Source organism: Epinephelus moara, chromosome 3 (genome assembly GCF_006386435.1).
Source record: "Epinephelus moara isolate mb chromosome 3, YSFRI_EMoa_1.0, whole genome shotgun sequence".
Lineage (NCBI taxonomy): Eukaryota > Metazoa > Chordata > Actinopteri > Perciformes > Serranidae > Epinephelus > Epinephelus moara.
The window spans coordinates 836,609-859,601 of NC_065508.1; the positions used below are offsets into that span (position 1 = coordinate 836,609).

Here is a 22,993-nt window from a genome sequence, read left to right on the forward strand (position 1 = left end):
ATAAGAGTAAAGTTTGGAAGTACTACGACAAAATAAACAAAATGACTGTGCAGTGCAGGCTGTGTAACGTTAAACCTACGAATCATAGCTAATCTCTAAAGTCTGTGCACAGCAGAAAGAAATGATAACCCTAATTATGAGCATTTTTGCTTGGGTGTTCATTTCGAACCTACGTCAGATTTTTTATTTGTGTACACTTGCTAATTAATGCGAGTACTGGAATATGGAAATTGAAACTTAAATGCAGTGTGCTGGAGCAAAATGACTTCAATGAAGCTGAACAAAACAAAGTAATTAAGGTTATAAAACGTCCTGTGCAGCATCATCAAGTGTCGTGTATCCATTTGTGGGCTCATGGAAAGTGAAATCATTGCTAAACAAAGCACGCCTGCAACAAAATACTTCACGGACGGATAAAATATGCTTTGTTTGGATTCCCATGAGCCACTGAATGGACACAGGACACCTGAATAACGCTGTGCAGGAATTTTTACAGTTTTTCAGACATTTTAAAACATGTTTTTGCCGTCTTTCATTTGGCTTTCTGTGGAAGTCTGTTTGCTCCAGCGATGGGCATTTAATGTCATTTTATATTTGAGTACTTGCAAGAATAAAAAATCTAACTTAAGAACAGTAATGAACATCGAAACAAAAATTTGGCTAGAGGTCAGAGTTAGCCGTCCTTTCAACTTCAGAGATCAGCTAATAGGCGTTAGATCAGATAAAGGAACGTGAGGAGAAAGACGAGCAGAACACAACTGGCAGCAAAACACCTGCACATTAAATAATAATTTGAATGCTGCAACGTTTCGGTAACTTGACCTTCATCAGACAAACCTGAGCATAAAATCATTACTTTTGCTGGACGACAGTGTGCAGGAGTTTTTCAACTGATGTTGCATCGAGTCATTTCAGACTGTAAATGTTGAACATTATCTGCAGCTGTGCAGACCCACCATTTTTTCTTTATGCTGCACAGAATTTTTCATATAGTTTTTCAGTTGTTTCATAACGTTTTTTTTAATCCTTCGTTCAGCCTGTTTCAAAGTTTGTTTGCACTGACATGATTTTATTTGTCAGTCACTCTGCTCCCTTTAACGCCGTTCAATACAGACCTCCTCTGGGACCACAGAGAGACTTTGGAGTTGAATTTATAGTTACTGTTGAATGCAAGATTGTAATGTAAAAGAGTATTTCTACTTTTATTGAAGTAAACAATCAGAGTACTTTATTTTTGGCCACAATACTCGTAGCGTGAGCAGCTGATAATCCCAAACCAATCATGCATTCATCATAACCCCGTCAATCAATCTTAAAAAGGTACGAAAATGTGTGTCACTGAACACGTGACTCCGACTGAACCAGACTCACCTTCATTCTTCTCGACTCGATGCGGGACTTGTAGCAGAACTCGACCAGAGCGACCAGCATGGCGAGCCCCAGCCCTCCGATCAGGATGTAAAACACTCCAGCCACATTACTCAGACTGAGCGCGCTCGTCTTGTCCTGTCAGCGCAGAGAGGCGGGGTCAGGGACAACCAATCATGGTGCAGATAGTCACGACATCACTACAGTTAGAATCATAGAAATCCTCAAAACAAAAAAAAAAAAGACAAAATGTGATACAATCTTGTCTAATTCTAGACATGTTTTTCAGTTTCAAAGGCTGTGACGATGACGAGGCCGTAAAGTTAAATTAATCTTTAAAGAGGAACTTCACTGATTTTACCACGGTGCATTTAGGCAGGAAACATCCAATCACAGAGCCTCAAATCCTGTTAGCTGTGACACAACCTGATTATAGTGCTGAGAAACATGTAAATATCAACAGAGTGAAAAAAAACAAAAAAATCATCTTTTTTACATTCTTTTACTGTTAGTAAACAGAGTGATGTTTGTTGGTGGGCGGGGCTTAGCTGGAGGCAAAACAGTTCTCCACAGACATTAGCTAGCGCTAGCTAACAAGTTGTGTTGTCTTGTTTTAGACGATGGAGGAAGATGATGTGAGTGGTGCGTTCAGAAACACTCATTGTGAGTGTGGGAGCGCACTCTGACACAAACTGGAGCGTTGATAAATTGGGAGCGCTGTCTGAATGTAGCGTTGGGTTATCCAGAGCAGCGCACTCTCAGAGTGGCAGAGCGCACTCTGGACACTCTGTCTGTGGAGACGGAGCAGCAGAGCGCCGAGCGGAGTGAATGTGTGATTAACTTAACCGTTGGTTCATTCATGTAGAAATATAACGCTGCGTTTCTTCCACCAACAGGGCTCTCATTTTAGTGTAGAGCGTCAGACTGAATTTACCAACGCACCATGTCAGGTCACTCACTCTCCGGGACCGCCAGTGTTACTTGAATAAGTAAACACTGACCAACGGGACCAGACTGGCCGACCCGTATGCTCTCACTCAGTGGATGGATGATGTCACAGGAAGCCAAAATTACTTAATTAATTTGATTCTGAATTTTGGTTTGAATTCAAAAATTCAACAATAGTTTAAGTTTTTTTTTTTTTTTGTCTTTACCAGTTTCTTCTCCATAGAAACAGGTCCAGGGACTCATGGGTATTGTAGTATTTAGATACCTTCACCATGCTTAAGAAAATATTATATCCCAGAAACAAGGTTGGAATAATTAAAATAAAAATAAATAAATAAATAATTCAAATTAATAAAATTATAAATAAATAAAAAATACATTAAAAAATGAAAACGGGCAGTCAGTAAAATAAAGCTGTGCGACTGTAACATCATCCAGGAGAGTTTCTGTCTTCAGAAACATTTAGGATATCCTTTAAAAAAAAAAAATGAAAACAGGAATATAGAACGGGTAAACAAATGCTATAAATCCAGCTGCATTATGGGAAATGCAGTAACCAGCATATTTGGAGCATGACTTGTACTATATGCTGAAAGCTGCACAAGATTTACAGTTAACTTGATTTGATCATCTGTTTCAAGTTTACCAACTTGATGTAAAATTGGTGGAGTTCCCCTTTAATGTTCATCTCTGCTGAGGGTAATGACCTCCTCCATCGCCTCCAGTCGCAGCCTTTGCTAATCCATATTAATATATGTGTCACATGCAGTTTCATGCACAGGAATGCAAACAGAGTGAAGGAACACAAAGAAAGAAGTCATCTCTACAGACGGATTGTTTTTGTTAATTAACTGGCTTTAAATAAAGTTTCTTCACCCACCAGTTCACAGAGTCACAGTTATATTCAGTGTAAATAAAATAACATCCGTGCTGTTCTTCACTGTCGTTACGTAACTTCTGTCAACTCGTACAAAAGAAATAAAGTTTTACATCTTTCTTTAAGAAAAGGGGGGGATCTGATTGGTTGCTGCGTTTTTGTTACTCATGACATCATGTTTTTCTGTCACATGCATCACTCAGTTTTGGTGGGCGTGGCTTAGCTCTCTCTCATCCAATAGCATGCAGTCTGTTTAAAATAAATCCATAAAAAAAACACACAGCACTCGTAGTGGGCGGGGCTTCTCTTCAACAGGAAGTGTGGTGAAGTTTGGGAGAGCCTATCAGTGAGCTGTCCTCTCCAAACTGTCACGGTAACCCTCAGCCAATCAGATTCTGCTGATTTCACTAAAAGACACGTTAACGTCAGACTGAAATCAGGCTGTTTGTTTGTTTGTTTGTTTTAATATCACTGTTGACTGAAAATCACATCAGTTGAAAACATCAAGTGAAAGTAAATATGACTTTTAAAGTACAAACTGTCCAGAGTCTCCTCCTTAGTTAACTGTTTTTGTAGTTTCCTGTAGTTTATTTTTTCCACCGGTACTTTACTTATTGGTAGATGTATGTAGTTTCTTTTTTAGTAGTTACATTTCCTGTAGTTTCCTGTAATCTACTTTGGTAGTTTCCTGTAGTTCCATTTTTGTGGTTTACTGTATTTGCAGTTCCATTTTCTGGTTGAGTTTCCTTTTTTGTATAGTTTATGGTCTTGTAGTTGCCTTTACTTTACTTTTTGGCAATTTCCTTTTGTAGCATTTTCCCTTATTTAGTAGTTTCCTGTTATTGTAGTTTTCTGTAGTTTATTTTTTTCCACTGGTACTTTACTTATTGGTAGATGTATGTAGTTTCCTTTTTAGCAGTTAAATTTTCTGTAATTTCCTGTAGTTTCTTGTAGTGACATTTTTGTAGTTTACTGTATTTGCAGTTCCATTTTCTTGTTGACTTTTTGTATAGTTTATGTTCTTGTAGTTGCCTTTACTTTACTTTTCAGTAGTTTCCTATTGTAGCAGTTTCCCTTATTTAGTAGTTTGCTGTAATTTGGTTTTCTTGTAGTTTTGTGTAGTCTCCTTTTTTAGTTGTTTCCTTTTTTGTAGTGTCCTATAGTTTTCTTTAAAGTAGTTTTGTGCAGTTTACTGAGTTGTAAGTTTCCCTTTCTTCTAGTTTCCTTGGAGGTAATTTCCTGAAGTTTCTTTTTGTAGTAGTTTAATTTTTTGGTAGTTTCCTGTTGTTTAGTTTTCTGGTAGTTTCGTGTTGTTTCCTTTGCCAGTAGTTTGCTATGGTTGACTGAGTTTTAAGTTTCCTTTTTTGAGTTTTCCTTCTTTTTTGTAGTTTCCCGTAGTTTACTTTGTGGTAGTTTTCTAAAGGTTTGTTTCCTTTTTTGTTTTGTTTTTCCTGTAGTTTATTTTGTTATAGTTTCCTGTATTTTCTCTCTTTGTAGGTTCCTGAAGTTAAGTTTTTTATAGTTTTTTGTGGTTTCCTGTAATTTCCTTTTTGTAGTTTTCCATAATTTACTTTCTTGTAGTTTCCTGCATTGTATTTATTTGGAGTTTCCTACACTTTAGTTTTTTGTAGTTCCCTTTCCTGTAGTTTGTTGTTTTTTCTTGCAGTTAACTGATTTAGTATGCTGTAGTTTCCCCTTTGCAGTTTCCTGTATTTTACATTTTTCTAGTTTCCTCTTTTTTAGTTTCCTGTTGATATTACTCTTCATCGTTTTATAATATACCATAGCGATATTTTTGTTTCTTCTGTTGTATTTAATCCTATTGTGCGCGCGCACGCACACACACACACACACACACACACACACACACACATATATAATTTCCTGACGTCTCTGTGGTTTGTCTCATTGTTGCAGTTTCAGTTTCAGTCTGACTTTAAGTCTTTTCTCCTCACTGACGACAGACTGACGAAGGTTTGTTAGTTTGTTGGTGACAGTCTGTTACACAGCAAGTTCACAGGAAACAGGAGGGACGTGACAGATTGGAGACAAAAGCATCAGAGTGTGTGTGTGTGTGTGTGTGTGTGCAGGGAGGAAGAGGAGGGTGGTAAAGCTGTGGTCAGTAGCGTCAAATTCATCAAGTGTTGGTCGGCAGCCGTAAACAGAGAGAGGAATATATTTCTGTGGTTTTGAAAATCTGACTTTTTACATTCGACATGTAAACCTAAAAATCTGGAGCTTCTCCTCCAGGCAGATTAATTCCTTCTCTCCCAAAAGACAAAAAAAAAAAAACAAAAAAAAAAAACAAGACAATAAAAGACACTGTAGGACGGTCTAACAATATAAAAGTAAATGTGGCAACCTCAGAAAGTCAGGATTTGAATTTAAAAGTGATGTAAAAAGTCACATTTTCCAGTCCCTCCATCCGTCCATCCGTCCAACTGTCCGTCAGTCCGTCCGAGTGTCTGTCTGAGTGTCTGTCTGTCCGTCCGTCCGTCTGTCCGTCCGTCCGTCCGTCTGTCTGCGGCTGCTTCACAGTGAACTGTGCTGACCACAGAATATTCTGGAGAACAGAAGGATGGCTGAGCAGAGAAAAGCCTCTGAACAAATCTGATCTGGAGACATGAAAACCCCTTATCTCCAAAAAAGTCTGCTTTGTGAGAGCGGGTTAAAGCCCGGCTCATTTTCTCATCAATTTACATAAATGTATCTGAGCATACACAGAGTCTGGAAAGAGAAGTTTTTAGGGGCACAAAGTTCAGAACATGTACTCAGAGTCACAGAGTTAGTGTTGGACAGCCTCTGAGTCTGAGTACAGACTGAAGTCATGAGGTTTCCACGTGCCATCAGAGGACTTGAGCGTGTTTGATTTATCCTCCAGCTCTTCAGAACGGTCCGCTGAGCAGCAGGGTTACACTCTGAAAACAAAAACCTCTTCAACAAATGAATATAATGTTAATCACAGATGCAGATTTTAGTGCCGGCAGGTGTTGAACTTAAATTTGGTCGAATTCAAACTTTGGGAAAATTTTTTATTTGCTTTCTTAAAACATCAGCTCCTCTCATATCTCACCAGGAAATACACTGCTCAAAAATCTGAAGAGAACCCTTATTAGTCACAGTCTGACAGGAAGTCAGTCAAACTTCAATCCAGTGATTGTGAATCAGTTTCAGCTGCTTTGAGTCAAATCAAAGAGACAAACAGGAAATGGTTTTACATGTGGTGTCCACAGACAGCTGCTCTCTCCTGATCCTTCCTCACTGATTCTTCTCTAGTTTGGTCTTCTGCTAGTGTCCTTGGCACTACTGGTAGCATGAGGCCGTACCTGCAGCCCAATCAGGTTGATACCAGATACCAGGAGACCGGCCGTTACACCAGGAGAGCTGGACAGGGCCGTAGAAGGGCATCAACCCAGCAGCAGGACCGCTATCTGCTCCTTTGTGTGAGGAGGAACAGGAGGAGCACTGCCAGAGCCCTACAACATGACCTCCAGCAGGCTACTGGTGTGCATGTTTCTGACCACACTGTCAGAAACAGACTCCATGAGGGTGGCATGAGGGCCCCACGTCCTCTAGTGGGACCTGTGCTCACAGCCCAGCACCGTGCAGCTCCATCATTCACCAGAGAACACCAGAACTGGCAGGTCCACCATTGGCGCCCCGTTCTCTTCACAGATGAGAGCAGGTTCACACTGAGCACATGTGACAGGCGTGAAAGAGTCTGGAGACGCCGTGGTGAACGTTATGCTGCCTGTGACATCATCCAGCATGACCGGTTTGGTGGTGGGTCAGTGATGGTCTGGGGAGGCAGATCCTTGGAGGGTCACACAGACCTCCATGTCATAGCCAACAGTACCCTGACTGCTGTTAGGTACCAGGATGAAATCCTCAGAGCGATTGTCAGACCTTATGCTGGTGCAGAGGGCCCTGGGTTCCTCCTGGTGCAGAGGGCCCTGGGTTCCTCATGGTGCAGAGGGCCCTGGGTTCCTCCTGGTGCAGGACCCGGCCTCATGTGTCCACAGTGTGTAGATAGTTCCTGGATGATGAAAGCAGTGATGTCATTGACTGGCTCTCTCGTTCCTCTGACCTAAATCCAGCTGAGCACCTATGGGACGTTATGTATCGGTGTGTCCACCACAGACTGTCCAGGAGCTCACTGATGCCCTGATCCAGGTCTGGGAGGAGATCCCGCAGGACACCATCCTCCAACTCATCAGGAGCCCAGACGTTGTCAGGAGGTCATACAGGCAGGCGGGGGCTCAACACACTACTGAGTCACATGATGAGCTGATGTGATAAAGTCGCTCATCAAGAAAGTTGTTCATCAAGATCTGATGTGTGATATAAGTGTTGCCTTCATTTTTTGATCAGTGTATGTTGCTTTAGGTTTTGTTCTATTGATGCTTCCTGTTTGCACTCCGTCCCTTTACTGCTGTGATGTTGCAAATTTCCCTGCTGTATCTTATCATATCTTATCTTATAAAAACAAATATTTTGATTTATTGATGACTTTAAGCAGCACGCATCTAAGAGGAAGCCTTGAATATCACGGACACAAAAACAAACAAACAAAACAAACAAAAAACGCAAATATAGGAAGGCGAAACTTTGAGTGGACAGAGCTTGTTCCAGGGTGAGAGTACGTCAGGGGTGAGGACGAATGAAGAGCGATTCAGAGGTGGCCTGTTTCCTGTTGGACGGGTAGGTGCCAGCGGTTAGCTTAGTTAGCTTGCTAAAGTATCGGCTTTTTAATTATAACAATGTAACATTCCTACAAAAGTACAGTAGCTTCCAGTGACTGCAGCACATCCTCACTCCAACCTTGTCTCATATGAAAAAAAAAGTCAAGATACACTTCTGTGTTCACAGGAAATTTAACGTTTACATACAGTCGGTACAACACGGGAATCAATGTTTTTTTTTCCTTCAGCAACAAACACACGTGGTTGGGTTTAGGAAAAAGAAGAGGTTTGGCTTTACAGACTTACAGGACGCAAACACCGCTCTCTCAGGTCAAAGTCGGTGGTTGTTGGACCCGTCCACCACCCCTCCCACCTGCCCCAGTCGGACAAGTTTGTCCTTGTCCCACTGTGTTTCCCCCTGACGCCGTTTAACAGTAACGGCAATGCTCAAGTCACTGCCCAAGCACTGGATTTCGACAACTTCAGGCAGTGTCAGGAGGAGGGGCCACGTTTGAATGTTTATAAACAGTAACCTGTTGCAAGCTGCATCTGACTGCTCGCTCTGGTTAAAGAATATATAACTTGAAATATGGACATTAATAACAATAATAACATTTCATGTTATGTACCAAATTACAGTTCAACACCTGGTGGCAGAAACAGCTGTCCAAACAGAGGAACCATCATGATGCTTTGTTTTAGACTGCAGATCTGTTTCAGTGCAGGCTTCGGCCTCTGACAGGGTCACAGCCTTTCAATGGGCCCACACTCACAGAAAAAGAGTCACATCTTAGTAACTACTGTCTCTACAAGAAAAAAAAAAGCTGACAAACTGAAGTGGACCGAAAAACTTCCAGTTAGCATAAAAAGGAATAAAAAACTGGAAAAGTCTCTACTGTTCTTAAAGAAAGATGATATCCACAAAAAACTTTTTTTTTTCTTTTCAGAGTGTAGCTGCTGAGGTTCGGGGTATTTGGGGTGTGGGTCTGATGAGGGTATGGTGGGGTGGGGTAAACCAACACATGACCTCGGGACCAGGCCGAGCAACCTCAAGAACTGACCTTTCTGCCGGAGTCCTTGTGTCCACACTCCCCCTTGTCATACCACCACTTGTTTTTCAACTTGTCTAAGACGGCTTGTTCATTGAGCTTCAGTACTGCTAGGTTTACTGGGATTCTTCACAGAACCATGTGAGGAAGGGAGGGGGAGGGGGGTTGGAAATAACATAAATAACATTATGCACCTCCATGTTATCTTATGTTATTGTTCAGCTGCGGAGGCTACAGCAGCAGCAGCAGCAGCAGCAGCGGCAGCAATGATTTTAGCAAAACTGGCATTTGCAGTACAGTCGCTGTGGTACGCTACAGAGAACACCTCAACAACAACAGAAAGAAAAACATAAAACAGGCACAATCACACAGAAAAATGCTTTGGTAAATGTTAGCGTCAAAGTGATATGCATTAATACTCCATCTAGCTTGGTTTGGCCTGACTCCCTACGTGCGAGATGTGTATTACTATATCACTTTGGGTAACCGGCAAGAGCTGAAAACACTCCGGGACCTTTGGGATCACAGAACGAAACAGTCTGCGGTCCAAAAACCAGGAAACATGTCATCTGTAATCTTTGTGGTGGAGAGCGGCTGAAGGCCTGGATGGAGTCGACAGTGTCCATAAGCAAGGAACTGGCTCCAGAGGTAAGATGATCAGAGGGGGTATTTTACTAACAGGCTAACCCTGATTCATTGTCAGTTATCGTGGCTCAGTCAGTTGACAGCAAAATAAATAACTCCATGTAAAGACCTGGATCCTCCTTTGCTGTAGAAATGACCACTTACATGACGCCCATATATCTATAATAATATAAATATGTCTCCACCAGTGCACCCAGGGCTGTTTTTGGTGAAGAGTTGTGGTAGAGTCCTGTTCCACAAATGTTTGTCTTTCCCAAATTGCATCTTTAGCACAGTAGTTTGCTTTAATTAGTGAGACTTTTAAATTATATCAAAAGGACGTGATCCTTTATTTACAGAAGGCCTGAGGAGCAGGGTAAAAAAAAATAACAGTGGTGTGAGCCACAGTGCTGAAACAGCTGAGCAGAACCGTCCTGTTGGCGAGTATTTGAAGTGCGTGCAGTGGGCTAATCAGAGATTTTTTGTGGTGTTGTAACGGTGGCTTTGGTGTGGAAAAAAACGTGAATCAATATTTCTCCCTTGCTTGCTCGTTAAGTAGACTGCGTATGTTCGAGTATAGGAACTTTAACATTGTGGGCGAGTGGTTCTAACGGCGCCACGGCCCAGGTTCATTTTGTTTTACAGTGGACGTTTGAAGTTCATTAAGTGAGATTGTAATACTTTTTGTTTACGCCAAGTTTGGCCGAATATTTTAACGCCCTTGTTTGTATAGTGCACAAAGTGCTTCATTCTGCTCGTTTTTCTCATTCTTGAAACGGCCTTAAGGTTTATCTCCTCTGCAGGAGATAATCTCCCATACATAGGAGATAACATCCTGTAAGTTGAGGATAACATCCGTAACATAGGAAATAATATCTCGCACATATAAGATAATGCCCTGTATGTAGAAAATAATATCCCATGCACAGGAGATAACATCCTGTAAGTAGGAGATAGCATCCCCTACGTAAAGGAGAAATTGCCGTATGTAGACGATAACATACTATACGTAGAAGATAATATCTCATACATATAAGATAACATCCTGTACATAGGAGATAATATCTTATACACTCATACCTAGAAGAGAACATGCCGTACGTAGGAGATGACATCCTGTAAGTAGGAGACAATATCCCATACGTACAAGATAACATCCCATATGCACGAGATGTCTTGTACATAGGAGATGACATCCCAGATATAGGAGATAATATCTCGTATGTAGGAGACATCTCGTACGTTGGAGGTAAACAGGATTTAGCCTACATTGCCTGCCTCTCAGTGCTTCTGTAAATACTGCAAATTGCAAATCTGGTGAAACCAGCTGTCCTCTGCAGATTTCTGAATCACAAATCCACAGCTCCAGTTTTTTCACCTGTTTGAACAGACTTGGTGTTGTTCCCATTGATAAAACAGTAATCAAACAGTAATCAAACAGTAATTAAAACAGTGGACCGTTTTAAGGTAGGATTATTCTCTCTAAGTTTGTTATATAAAATAGCCCCTGGATCAGAAGGTGGGATGTCAACAAGGCCTAAGAGTGAATCTAATGATGGATCAAATCACCTCCTATCCCAGAGTTGAACCAGTCTTTCTACAGCTGTGAAAAACACCAAACAATAGTTTCGGGTAATTTCAGCGGTGCCATCCGGAGTGTTTTATGCTTGATATTTAAGTTTTGGGTTGTTGCCGGTTACCCTGGTGTGCCATTGCCTGTCGTTACCCGTTGGGGGTTACGGTGATCTGACCTTGGAGTCCCCTCCCCCGATGCCGCACTCTCCCTTGTCATACCACCATCTGTTTTTCAATTTGTCCAACAGGCCCTGCTCGTTCAGTTTTAATACTGCCAAGTTTACAGGGTTTCTACGGGGATGATAGTAATGAGGGATAAAAGGGAACTAGGTGTTACCATGGTGAAGATAGCAACATCATTACAAGTACTCTACTTCTGTCAGGCATGTAATGGGTCTATAAAGGACAAGTTCACTGCTCTTCAACCCAGACCTTGTTAAAATGTAGTTTCCAGTCTTTGTGTATTTCCCGTCTACATAGTTTTGGTGAGAAAGAGTGCTGCAGACGTTCACTGGGCTTGAGTCAAAGAAATAAACGGGATGTGGAAACACCTTTTGCAAATAAATTCTGACACAGCATTTAATTCACATGACTGATCACCTGGTTTTTTGCCTTTGGTGTATTCCCATGCATTAGAATCACTCTTTCAATTTGTCTGTGTTTCCAGATGGCACGAAACGTGGCCAATACTAGCTGACATATAAGAGCGATTAAAACTTGCCCATCCATCCATTTTCAACTGTTTATCCGAAGCAGGGTCTCAGCAGCAGAATGTTGAGCAAAATATTCCAGACGTCCCTCTCCTCAGCAACGCTTTCCAGCTCCTCCTGGAGGACCCCGAGGTGTTCCCAGACCAGACAAGATACGTGATCCCTCCAGCGTGTTCTGGGTCTGCCCCGGGGCCTCCTACCAGTGGCACGTACCTGGAACACCTCTAACGTCCAGGAGGATCCTGATCAGATGTTGAACCACCTCAACCGACGCCTTTCGACGTGAAGGAGCAGCGGCTCTACTCTGAGCTCCCTCCGTAAGTCTGACTCCTCCCCCTATCTCTAAGGCAGAGCACAGACACCCTACAGAGGAAACTCATTTCAGACACTAGTATCCGCAATCTCTTTTTTTTTTTTGGTCACTACCCAGAGCTCATGACTATAGATGAGAGTTGGGACGTCAGTGAATCAGTAAATCAAGAGCTTTGTCTTCTGGCTCAGCTCCCTCTTCACTATGACATGTTTGGTGCAGCACCGGCATCACTGCAGACGCCGCACCAAACCGCCAATCCATCTCGTGCTCCATTCTACCCTCACTCATGAACAAGACCCCAAGATACTTGAACTCCTTCACTGGAGGCAGTAACTCTCTCCCAACCCAGAGGGAACAATCCACTGTTTCCTGTCAGAGAACATGACCTCAGATTTGGAGGTGCTGACTCTCATCATAACCGCTTTACACTTGGCTGCAAACCGTCACAGTGCATGCTAGAGGTCACGGTGTGATAATGCCAACAGAACGACATCATCTGCAAGAAGCAGAGACGCAATTCTGGGGTCACCTCAGAATAAAACTTGCCCAACTGAAACAAATTCTTAAAGACCTCTTTCCATTTTTCTTTCATAGGTGGAGTGATGACCAAGGTGACCTTTTTGCAACCTTGTTTTGTTTTGAGTTCTTAACCTCTACTTCTTCTGCTCTGTTCACTGGTCGAATACAGCCATGTGTAAAGCATGGCCTATACTGCCACCCTCTGACCAAACTATGCTTAGGGTAGCCTAGTTTATTCACTTAAAAACAGTTGATGGAAACACGCCTTATTCATGTTTCTTTTTTGCAACATTTCAAAAGTGTGCTAAAAATTTGCTTGACGTTTTAATGGAAACACATTGATACCAGGATCAGATCCTGGAAAAGGCTTAGATTGGTGCTCACAGATGAGCACCTACCGGTCAGGTCACTCCCATAGTCAAAGAAAAAGCATCTTAGAAACCATCACAACTTTGTTGTCTCATCAAAAAAAAGCTGAAAGTTAAGGGGCTGCAGGCAATGTTTGGACATAATGGACGTGGAACTGATAACTAGCTCTTAGACTGTCACCTTTCTCAGGGTGAAAAGACTCAGTGCGTGAAGATGATAGTTTGACTCACTTTCACGCACTTCATCATTGTCTTTGGAACCAAACTCCTTTTCTTTGAGTGATCCCTCTTTGCTGCATTAATATGGTTTTTGGATTCAATCAGTGCGTTTCCAGTCACAGTGAAGTGGAGCTACAGTCCCAGCTGGACGAGGACATCTAACTGGCCTACTGTCCTTGTCCCAGTATACAAGCACGGGAGGGGAATCCATTTATTGAGCCAAGTATGTGCGACTCCTCTACGATAGGTGGAGATATGCCCCCTTTCAGCTTGTTAGTATTGGACCTTTTTCCTGTTGACCTATTACGTCACAGACCAAACAATCACCATTCCGTGTTTTCCTCCTAAACATGTAGACGGCGTTAAGCTATAATGCAAGGATTTAAAGAGATTGTTCATAAAACAGCAAGGAGGAAGTGAGTCAGCATGACGGCTGACGTCACCCTGCTTGATAAAGGAAGGACTTTGATGATTCGGGAGGAGGTCCAGATTAAATCACTTCTGCTTCATAGTCAGAGGAGCTATCAGGAGAATCCTAGAAAGAATCTCTCATGGGAGTCTTTCTCTGGACAAGTCCCAAGCACGACAGACTGGGAGGACATCCACGGGTAACATTTGGACATTCTGGTGGGACTATGTGTCCCAGCTGGTCTAGGGTCACCTGGGGTCCTCCAGGAGGAGCTGGTGGGAGTTTTTCTCAGCTGTGACATGTGGATGGATCGATGGATGGAAAATTGTTTGTACTGTGTCCGGTGATCAGCTGCAGCAGAATTAGTTTCTACACTAGTGAAGGAAAACAACATTTTAATACAGTCTGGATTGAAAAACAGCAAACGTATCCTGTTACTGACGACTGCGCAGCAATCCTCCACTTGCATTAATTTCCATTCATTACCTGATGAACAAAGGAGGAACAACAGTCAAATATTTGGACAAAAATTCCAACAGGAATATGAAATAACATCAGGTACCAAATTATCTTTTACACTTTGACCTACCATGTTGTTTTTCCCTACAAATGACACTAGTACCCAGCAACTGGCTGTTGTTCCTCTTTACATAGCCGTGATGATCAAAGCAAAGAAATTATAAAATGATCAGTGATGAGCAAACCAGTATAACTTCAGTGTGAAGAGATGATAACAATAATCAATGAGATGATGGCTACAGCAAAAGAAGAGTTTTGTTCTGAAGTGAATTGTTACACGAAAATAAACAATCAAGAACTAAGTATTCAAAAATGATTTGGATCCAACATTGTTTGAAAAAAAGTCAACTTGAAGTTGTAAATTTAAGAAAGACCAAAACCAGCGATGTCCAACTATTTATGAACTTGAGGCGTGTGGTGACACTTTGTATTTCTTGACACAAGTGAAGTTGCCATTAAACTTTGGTCAGAACAGCGGTTGGCGTAAACAGACCGATTCACAATGTTTGTTAACAATAACTTCTGGGTAGAAAAGTTCTGCATCGCTTGCATACAATTACACAGCTCTGAGCAAACGCAGATGAGGAACAACTGAGATACCGAGAGAAAATAGTTACATCTTGTTGTATATGAGAAGTGGAGAGGGCTTTAGGTTTTTCACATTTCTGCAAAGAGCAAACATGCTCAAAGACAGCGCTGGACTTTGGATGCGTTCACACCTGCCCTGTTTGGTTCAATCAAACTCAGGTTTTTTTGCCCCCTCAGTGCGGTTCATTTGTGCAGGTGTGAACACACCAAAACAACCGGACTGAGACCTTCTTGAAGAGGTGGTCTCAGTCCGGTTCCAAAGGAACTCTGGTGCGGTTGGTTTGTGGTGAGAAGGTGTTCCGACCTGGATGTGAAGCAACTGCAGTCACATGACACATTGTTTGGGTTAAACATGAGCATGTTACAGTCCTGGAGGATTATTAATGTGCACCTCCTCCTGTACTGCCTTAATATGCACATTCAGCACATCCAATGCATCAAAACATTGTTTTCTAGTTGGAGCCGCGCCTCGTTTTCAAACTGTATGGTTTGACTAAAATGAACAATGACAGCAATATAGTCCACGATGAGCAGCGCTAAAATCAACCTGCGTAGTTGTCCCTCCATTGTGACATTAGAAAGTGTCACATTTATCTTGCAAGTGTACTCTTCTTCAACGTTTGCTTTACTTCCTGGATTTTTCCCACATGGAAATTCTGACAAATCAAGAGCAGCTTTCTCACACAAGGCATTTGATCTGGTCCTCTTGTAAATGCTGCCGTGAGAACACGAACCAACTCTAGGCAATTATACAACTTTAGAACAACATGAGGCCCTGATTCAGACCAGAGGAGACCACTCTAGGGCTGACAGCAGCCTGAGTGTCTGAAAAAGGAGGAGATCAGGGACAGACCAGCGACCTGTATTTCTCAAAAAGACGAGGGCTCTACTATATCAGGTGTTGGGAAATCATGGTGGCCTGGTCCTCATGACTGAATTTGTGGGAAGCATTTTGTGAGCAGTAAGCTTTATTTCTCATTTCATTTTCAGTAAACAAAGGAAAAACTTATTTGAGGCCATTGGCATTGTGTTAGTTGGGCTAACACTAGGCTATTTAGTGCTGCTGTTTGGCCGACAGAGTGGCTTCACTGTATGTTTGAGGAGACACATCAGTTTGCTTGGCTCAACAAGTGACACATTATGCATAGATTAAATTAATGGTAAATTAACGGAGCTGAGAGTCTAGCTTCGCCCCTGCTAACAGCTTAATTAAAGACTGTGTTTAAGAATTACCTGCGATATGTTTAGGTTTTTCATAGTTACAGCATCATAACCACGTCTCTACGTTCGGAACAAATCACTTAATTAGGCCCAAAACGTCTGTCAGACCACCACCTCTTTAAACGGCTGAAAATGACAACAGAAGTAAAGTTCATCTATTTCAAATTTCTCCCCAGCCGTCTACCCAGAAGTGACTGTCAACCAAATTACTGAATCATCACCTGAATCAGACGGTGGCCCCGAGGGCTCAACGCACTGCCAATTAAGAAAACACACAAGAATACACAAAACACAAGCAAATCAGGAAAACGTCTTCACCAATAATCCAAAAAACTCCCCACTGACAGATAAACAGACTTCAATAACTTCACAAACCAAACACCATGGCAACAACAAACATGTCCCGGCTGTGTGCATCACTTTTTAGTGTCCCCTAGAAACAGATTCTGTTGTCTTGTGGTGCAACTTTCAGCCAATCTCTGTAATTGCATGTTTTCTTAATTTGCAGTGAGTTGAGCTCTCAGGGCCACCGTAGAATCAGACCGCAGTCAGTTCAGCATCAATGCTGATGAAACCATTTCCTGTCAACCAGTGGCCGATGAATGAGTTTATATTTGGCCGGCTTCTGGTTTATCCACCCCAAACACTTCCAGTGGACGGGACTACTTGACAAACTCCGTTAGCCAATCGGCGTAACGAACACGTTACAAACACGCTGTAACATTAGACAGTAACAGTAGAAATAGATTTTCGTCGACTAAACCATTTTGAATTTTCTTTACCTTCAACATTTTAAATTTTATTTGACTAAACCGTTTTATTTTTCACTAATTCAAACATTTTGAGTTTTTGAATACTAAACTGTTTAGATTTTTCGTTAACTTGAATGTTTTGAATTTTTGTGGACTAAAACTGGACTAAATCTATGAAGGATAAACATGACTAGTATTTTCGTAGTATTTCCTCTTCAGAGTAAGACTGAATCTAAAATAGCTGTCAAAATGAGCACTGTGCAAAAACGCCAAAAACATCTTTTCCCCTGAGAAACTCAGTGACGTCAAACTCTTGTTGTTGTTTACACGTTATTGACTTTATTTCTGCAGTAACTTCACTTATTGCTGTGTTTACTCTAGCAAGCTGCGACCTGCGTTTTACATCATCAACTACAACGCAGTCCCTGATTGGCTGCTTACGTCCTGATTGGTCCAGATTGGATTTTAATTTTTGGATACAAGGCGGAGCAGCATCGAGTCCAGACTCACGTTTTCAGGACGGTCTAACTGGGGTAGTTTATCCCACCTGGACTACAAGTGTCAGTCAAAACTTAATAACATCTGTTCTTAACGTTGTCTCTTCTCTGTTGAAATCAATCAATCGGACATTTTCAAAAGAAAAACGGTAACAATGCCACTTTGGAACAAAACTCCTCACTCAGAACAAACAGCAGCACAGTCATCTTCAGTCTCAGTGACTCTGCAGCAGCAGATGAAGCAGCAGCTCTGACGCTGGCTGACAGAGTTTATACGTGGAAACGATGAAATGAAGAACTCGATATTGTCAGCTGTTAGTACGGAGAGCCGGTCAACCCAGAGAGGAGAGCACAGAGTCTGTTCAAATGGAACTAATGAGCTGTGTAAAGGTGATTATCCAATATGCTCAGCATTCGAGTGGTTTAACACAACACTGTTGCTAGGCAACTGATCACAAAGACCAACACCGTCTCTTTCGCTTTACAAAAAATGGTGTAAAACGTCCAGGGCTTGTTTTTTTGTTTTTTGTCTTTCAGCAGTAGTTATAATATCTGCCATCACAGATTTTCACTTCAGAGTTTGGTTTCAATAAATCAATTTAATACAAAGGCAGAAATTTGCTCAGTTCTGTTTTTCTGTCTGTGTAACACTGATTGATATTGTTAGGACACACAGACACACACACACACACACACACGTTTTCTGCAGTGATTAATTTCACAACATAGAGGAACATACATATGATTACATTGAGCGTACTAATCTCATCTGCGGAGCTCATTTCCGTCCTCTGACTCTGGGTTGGCTGTAAAATGCTGATGTGAAGCAGAAAGAATGAGAACAAGATGTTCTCTCACAGAACATCTGATAACAACATGAACAAAGTCCACTGACGTCTGAAACAAAGGAGGGAAGAAACATGACTTTCAAATGCTGCTGCCAGATAAAAAAAACAGTTTGGACGAAATTCATCTTTTAACTGAGCGACCGACATGTTTGTTGGTTATTTCCTTTCAGAGAACAGTGTCCAGCAACAATTTAACCCTTTAACGTCCTGCTCCAGATTTTAATGGGGCACATTTGCGTCACTATATCTACTGATATATATATATATGTTGAGCTATCTCTACCATTCGGTTTAGGTATGTTATGCAAAAAAAACCCATCCAGTAGATGTCGTTGTATCTTCGAATAATCTGTTTTTACAGTTCGTGTCCTGAACGAAGTTGGTAACAAAAACATGCACTGCAGACCTGAAGTCTCTGTGTGGTGGGATTTTCAAAGGTAGACATGTTTATTTAACACTAGGACTGGATATCGCCACTAATTTCCAATTTGATTCCGTTCGATGCCGATTCGATTCAGGGTTATTTCAGTTACAATACCAATTTTTGCGAGTATGTGAAAGAGATTCTGAGAGAACCAATACTGTCAGTTTTACAAGGAATTATTTAAAAAAAAAAGAAGAAGAAATTCAAGACAGGAATAAACTGAATATTTTAGAACTAAATGTTTCTAGAGCAACAGTAATAATAAAATGGCGGAGTCACAATATAAACTCAATATCTGACTGGAAACAAATCTAACATGTCAATAAAACAAATCATATTCCTGACGTCACAATACTGAGTGAAGTTTAGAAAGAATAAAGAACACATACATCAGTATCAGTCCTGCTGTGCTCTCTGCTGCTGAGGAGACTCACTGCCTGCAGTCACGTGACCACAGGTTACATGACCACAGGTCACGTGACCTTCAGGTAAGTTTTAAGATACTTTTCTACATGTAAACATGTTGCTGATCAGGTGTAGTGATTAAGTATTGACTTTTCCTCGCGGAGGTTTCATTACACTCACAATAACTAGCATAGCTATCGTCAGCTCGTTATCTTCACTTCTCTGTCTCTGCCATGACGTCTCTACTCCATGTTTGTGTGTCTGTGTGTGCGTAAAGGTGATGCACCCGCCCGACGCTCAGACAGCAGGAGGAGCGGCTGCTGCAGCAAGATAATAAATTACACCAAAACATAAAAACAGTGAGCTAACAGTTACAGATAAAAGAACACGTAATGTCGAAGCCTTTAAATACTACAGTCGTTAATAATTTAGCACCGCGGCCCGTTTACTACTGGTGAGAATAACGGGGTTAATAGCTGAGTGTCAGGTGACACCATCAGCCCGCTGAGTCGAGCTCAGACCGGCCAGTTCACACCGCTGACATGCTCACTTGTGTGCGCTTGCATGAGACATGGGCACCGCCTTCATGTGTGTTCACGTGCTTTCGCTGGTCTCGCACGCAAGCGCACACACGTCAGTGCAGTGCCCAGAGAGGCAGTCAGAGCTACAGGCTACAATGAGGCTAAAAACTGAGTTCAGATGACGTTTTTCCAAACAACTTTTTATGTCGGGGCTTCAGGACACTTGGATCACTAGGGACGAGCAGTATGGAGATATTTTGTGGTTTCAATTATGTGTTTTTGGACGTTTGAATCTGGGGCGCCGTCAGCCTCCATTAGGTGGAGTTGTGTTGCTACCTCCTCTCCCCTTGGATCTCTGCAAGTGATGTGAGGACTCTAAAACTTCACCTGAGCCTCCCTCGGCATATGGGTGAGTAGATAATGGCTGAATTTTCATTTTTGGGTGCACTATCCCTTTAATGCAGTGTTTTATCTGACAGCAGCACAGTTAGAACAGAGACAGAACGATAGAACGATAGATAGATAGATAGATAGATAGATAGATAGACAGATATGAATGTTAGTAGGGTTGTCAGTATCGTGACTGTAGAGGCAGAGAGACAGGCAGGTCGCAGTCAGACAGGCAGAACAGAGGACATGACAACAGACAGGTAAACAGGCCGACAGATCAGGAACAGGCAGACAGACTGAAACACTGAGACGGACAGACAGACAGACACACATATGGACAAAGACAAACAAGAGAGAGAGAGAGAGACAAGACAGACAGAGACAGATTAAGAGACTGACAGTGAGACAGAAACACTGAGACAGACTGACAGACAGACAGACACACAGACAGTAAACTGACAGACAGTTCTGTAAGACAGAACTCTGAGACCCTCGTCTGAGGACTCCTGTGGGTCGGTCTGTTTGAACTGGCGCTCCGTGCTCTGCAGAGGTGGGACCAAGTTAACCATTTTCAAGTCACCAATCAGGTCTTAGACTCAAAACTTTGGGTTTCAAGTCCTCAACAAGTCAGAATCTATTTCAGTAAACACTTAAAGAGTCAAACAAGAAATGTCCTCCAGTTTGAACACCACACTGAGAATCTGTTCCGTCTCTTGAAGGGACAGTTTGGATTTTTTTCAGTGGGGTTATTTGAGGCCTTTATCCACAGTCAATGTGTTACCTGCAGTAAATGTCACTCAGCACGCCTCCAGTTTGGAGAAGCAGACAGGAGTCTTGACACAGAAGCTAAACAATGTCCTGCTGTGGACGAAACCATCATGTCCTCACTGTGACCTCGTCAAATGTCCACGTTTGGTCATGGACTTTCCACGTCCACATATGACGTCCAAGGTACCCTGGGTGTGTTGGTTGTTGACGTTCTGGGACGCCGTGTCAACTTCAGCCTGTTACATGCATTGTCTGTTTTCAAAATACACTTCTGTTTTCACAGGAAATGTACAGTTTGATACAGTCTCTTTCAAAATAAAAGCACTACGTCGGTACAACACCACCAACTGATGTTTTTTTCCTTCAACAACACACACGTGGTTACGTTTAAGAAAAAAGAACAGGGTTTGGCTTTACAATCTTACAGAAAGTGAACACCGCTGTCTCGGGTGAAAGTCAGTGTTTGTAGTTTCAGGTTCTTTCAAACCCTGGCGTTCAGTGGTGATTATTTACTATTTTTCTCAATGGAGTCTGGCCTTAAAGAGAGCAGAGCTAACGGCTTTGGAAATGACTGTCTTCTCCCCGTGTCAGCGTGGGTTTCCTCCAGGTGCTCTGACATGTTCTCCCTGTGTCAGCGTGGGTTTCCTCCAGGTGCTCCAGCTTCCTCCCACAGTCCAAAGACATGCAGGTTAATTGATAACTCTAAATTGTCCGTAGGTGTGAATGTGAGTGTGAATGGTTGTCTGTCTCTGTGTGTCAGTCCTGTGATAGACTGGTGACCTGTCTGGGGTGATCCCTGCCTCTCGCCCATTGTCAGCTGGGATAGGCTCCACCCCCCCCCGTGACCCATAACATGATAAGCGGTTACGGAAAATGAATGAATGAAATGGAAAAATGAATGTACACATACACGTGGCTTGCTGCTGGTTCTGTCCACAGCAGTTCACTGTTTAGCTGCCATGTTGGACTCCTGTCTGCTTCTCCAGACTGGTGGCGTGCAGACCGACATCTACCGTAACACACTGACTATGGAAAAGTACAACACCACTTCAAAAGATCCAAAGTATCCCTTCAATATGTTATAGAAGAGTCATTGTTAAGTTAAACCTCAAGTCATAAACCCGTGACATACGTCCACACCTCTGCACGCCAGGCTCGCTGTTCAGGTTCCAGACTTTTGGCATATATATGTTATAAAACTGTGAAAAATAAAATGTAGTTTGGTTCATGTGACCAGTCATGTTGTTTGATTAAATCTTTTCTTGAAACTGAATATTTTATCCATTAATTTACCTCTGATTTAAAACCAGGAAGAACGTGCTTATAATCAATTGATTAATTTGCACATGGAGGGTCTGATTGGTCTGATTTCCCACAACAACAGACAGAACAGGACACCAACATGAACCGCACATGGACTGTCCCCTGTCCGGAGATTCAGAGTGTACCTGAGGGGCGATCCTTTGGGTGTGGCCACTCCATAACCTTTAGAGTCCAGGTTTCCCCCCACTTTCATGGTGTCACAGGGCTTCCTCTGCTCGATGTACTCGTTCATGGACGACTCCAGGAGGTAGGCATACTTCCCCTTCGACTTCCTGACTCTGATCACGCCCTCGTTAGTGTTCTTGACGAACACTGAAGGGTCTGCGCTTCGCATGTACGACCACATCTTCTCAAAAACTGCAATCTTTGACCGCTGACATAGAGAGTGAAGACAAAAAGAGATGATCAGGGTGTCATATGTGGCATCTTACCATAGGACAAGCTTTTACCTTAAAGCACAGAACGCTCCTCGGCAGCACTCTGCCAGAACTCTTCGGCAAAAGTTCAAGTTTTACATTGGGTTTGTTTTTACAGCTTTTATTCAAACTTTTTTGTCATCTTTTGCAGAGTTAGGGCGGGTTCAGCCCGATCCTCAACACCACAAACAAAGTGTAGAGATTATGGATTGGTATCAATCCAAAAGAAGAACAAATGTGTCCTTACCCTGAAGAACTCTTTAGTGGATCCTCCGTCCAGGGTACCATAGGCGATCTCGGTCTGCTTGGCCAGGTCCTCGGCGCTCTCTATGGGGGACACCATCCTCTCCACAGTGAGGAAGGCTGCCAGGTTGGCTGTATAGGAGGAGATGATGATGAGGGTGAAAAACCACCAAACTCCTCCCACGATTCGACCTGAGAGTGACCTGAGGAGAACAAAGGAGAACACCCATCAATCTAAAACTCTGTCTCTTTTTCCCCACTGCGTTCATATTAACAGGAAGCTGCTCAGTTCAGCCACAGTCCGATCTGTCTGAGCTCTGGAGGTCGTGGTGTTACGGTGAATCTGAACCGCATGATTTAACTCAATCTTGACAAAACTCTTTTTGGCAACAGAGCCTGAAGAAGGTGACGTTAGTT

General features: G+C 42.4%; 1 protein-coding gene across 1 annotated transcript in view; it reads right to left on the reverse strand.

The window, feature by feature from the left end:
• Window positions 1–1,376: 1,376 nt before the first annotated feature.
• Window positions 1,377–22,993, reverse strand: part of LOC126385651 (glutamate receptor 1-like) — a 92,764-nt gene continuing 71,147 nt past the window's right edge. Inside the window, exons 14-16 of the mRNA XM_050037495.1 lie at window positions 22,581–22,779; window positions 22,043–22,290; window positions 1,377–1,506 (exon numbers count right to left, since the gene is read on the reverse strand). Of these exons, the coding sequence (XP_049893452.1) occupies window positions 1,482–1,506; window positions 22,043–22,290; window positions 22,581–22,779 (472 nt within the window). The 3' untranslated portion in view covers window positions 1,377–1,481. The remainder of the gene's footprint in view (window positions 1,507–22,042; window positions 22,291–22,580; window positions 22,780–22,993) is intronic.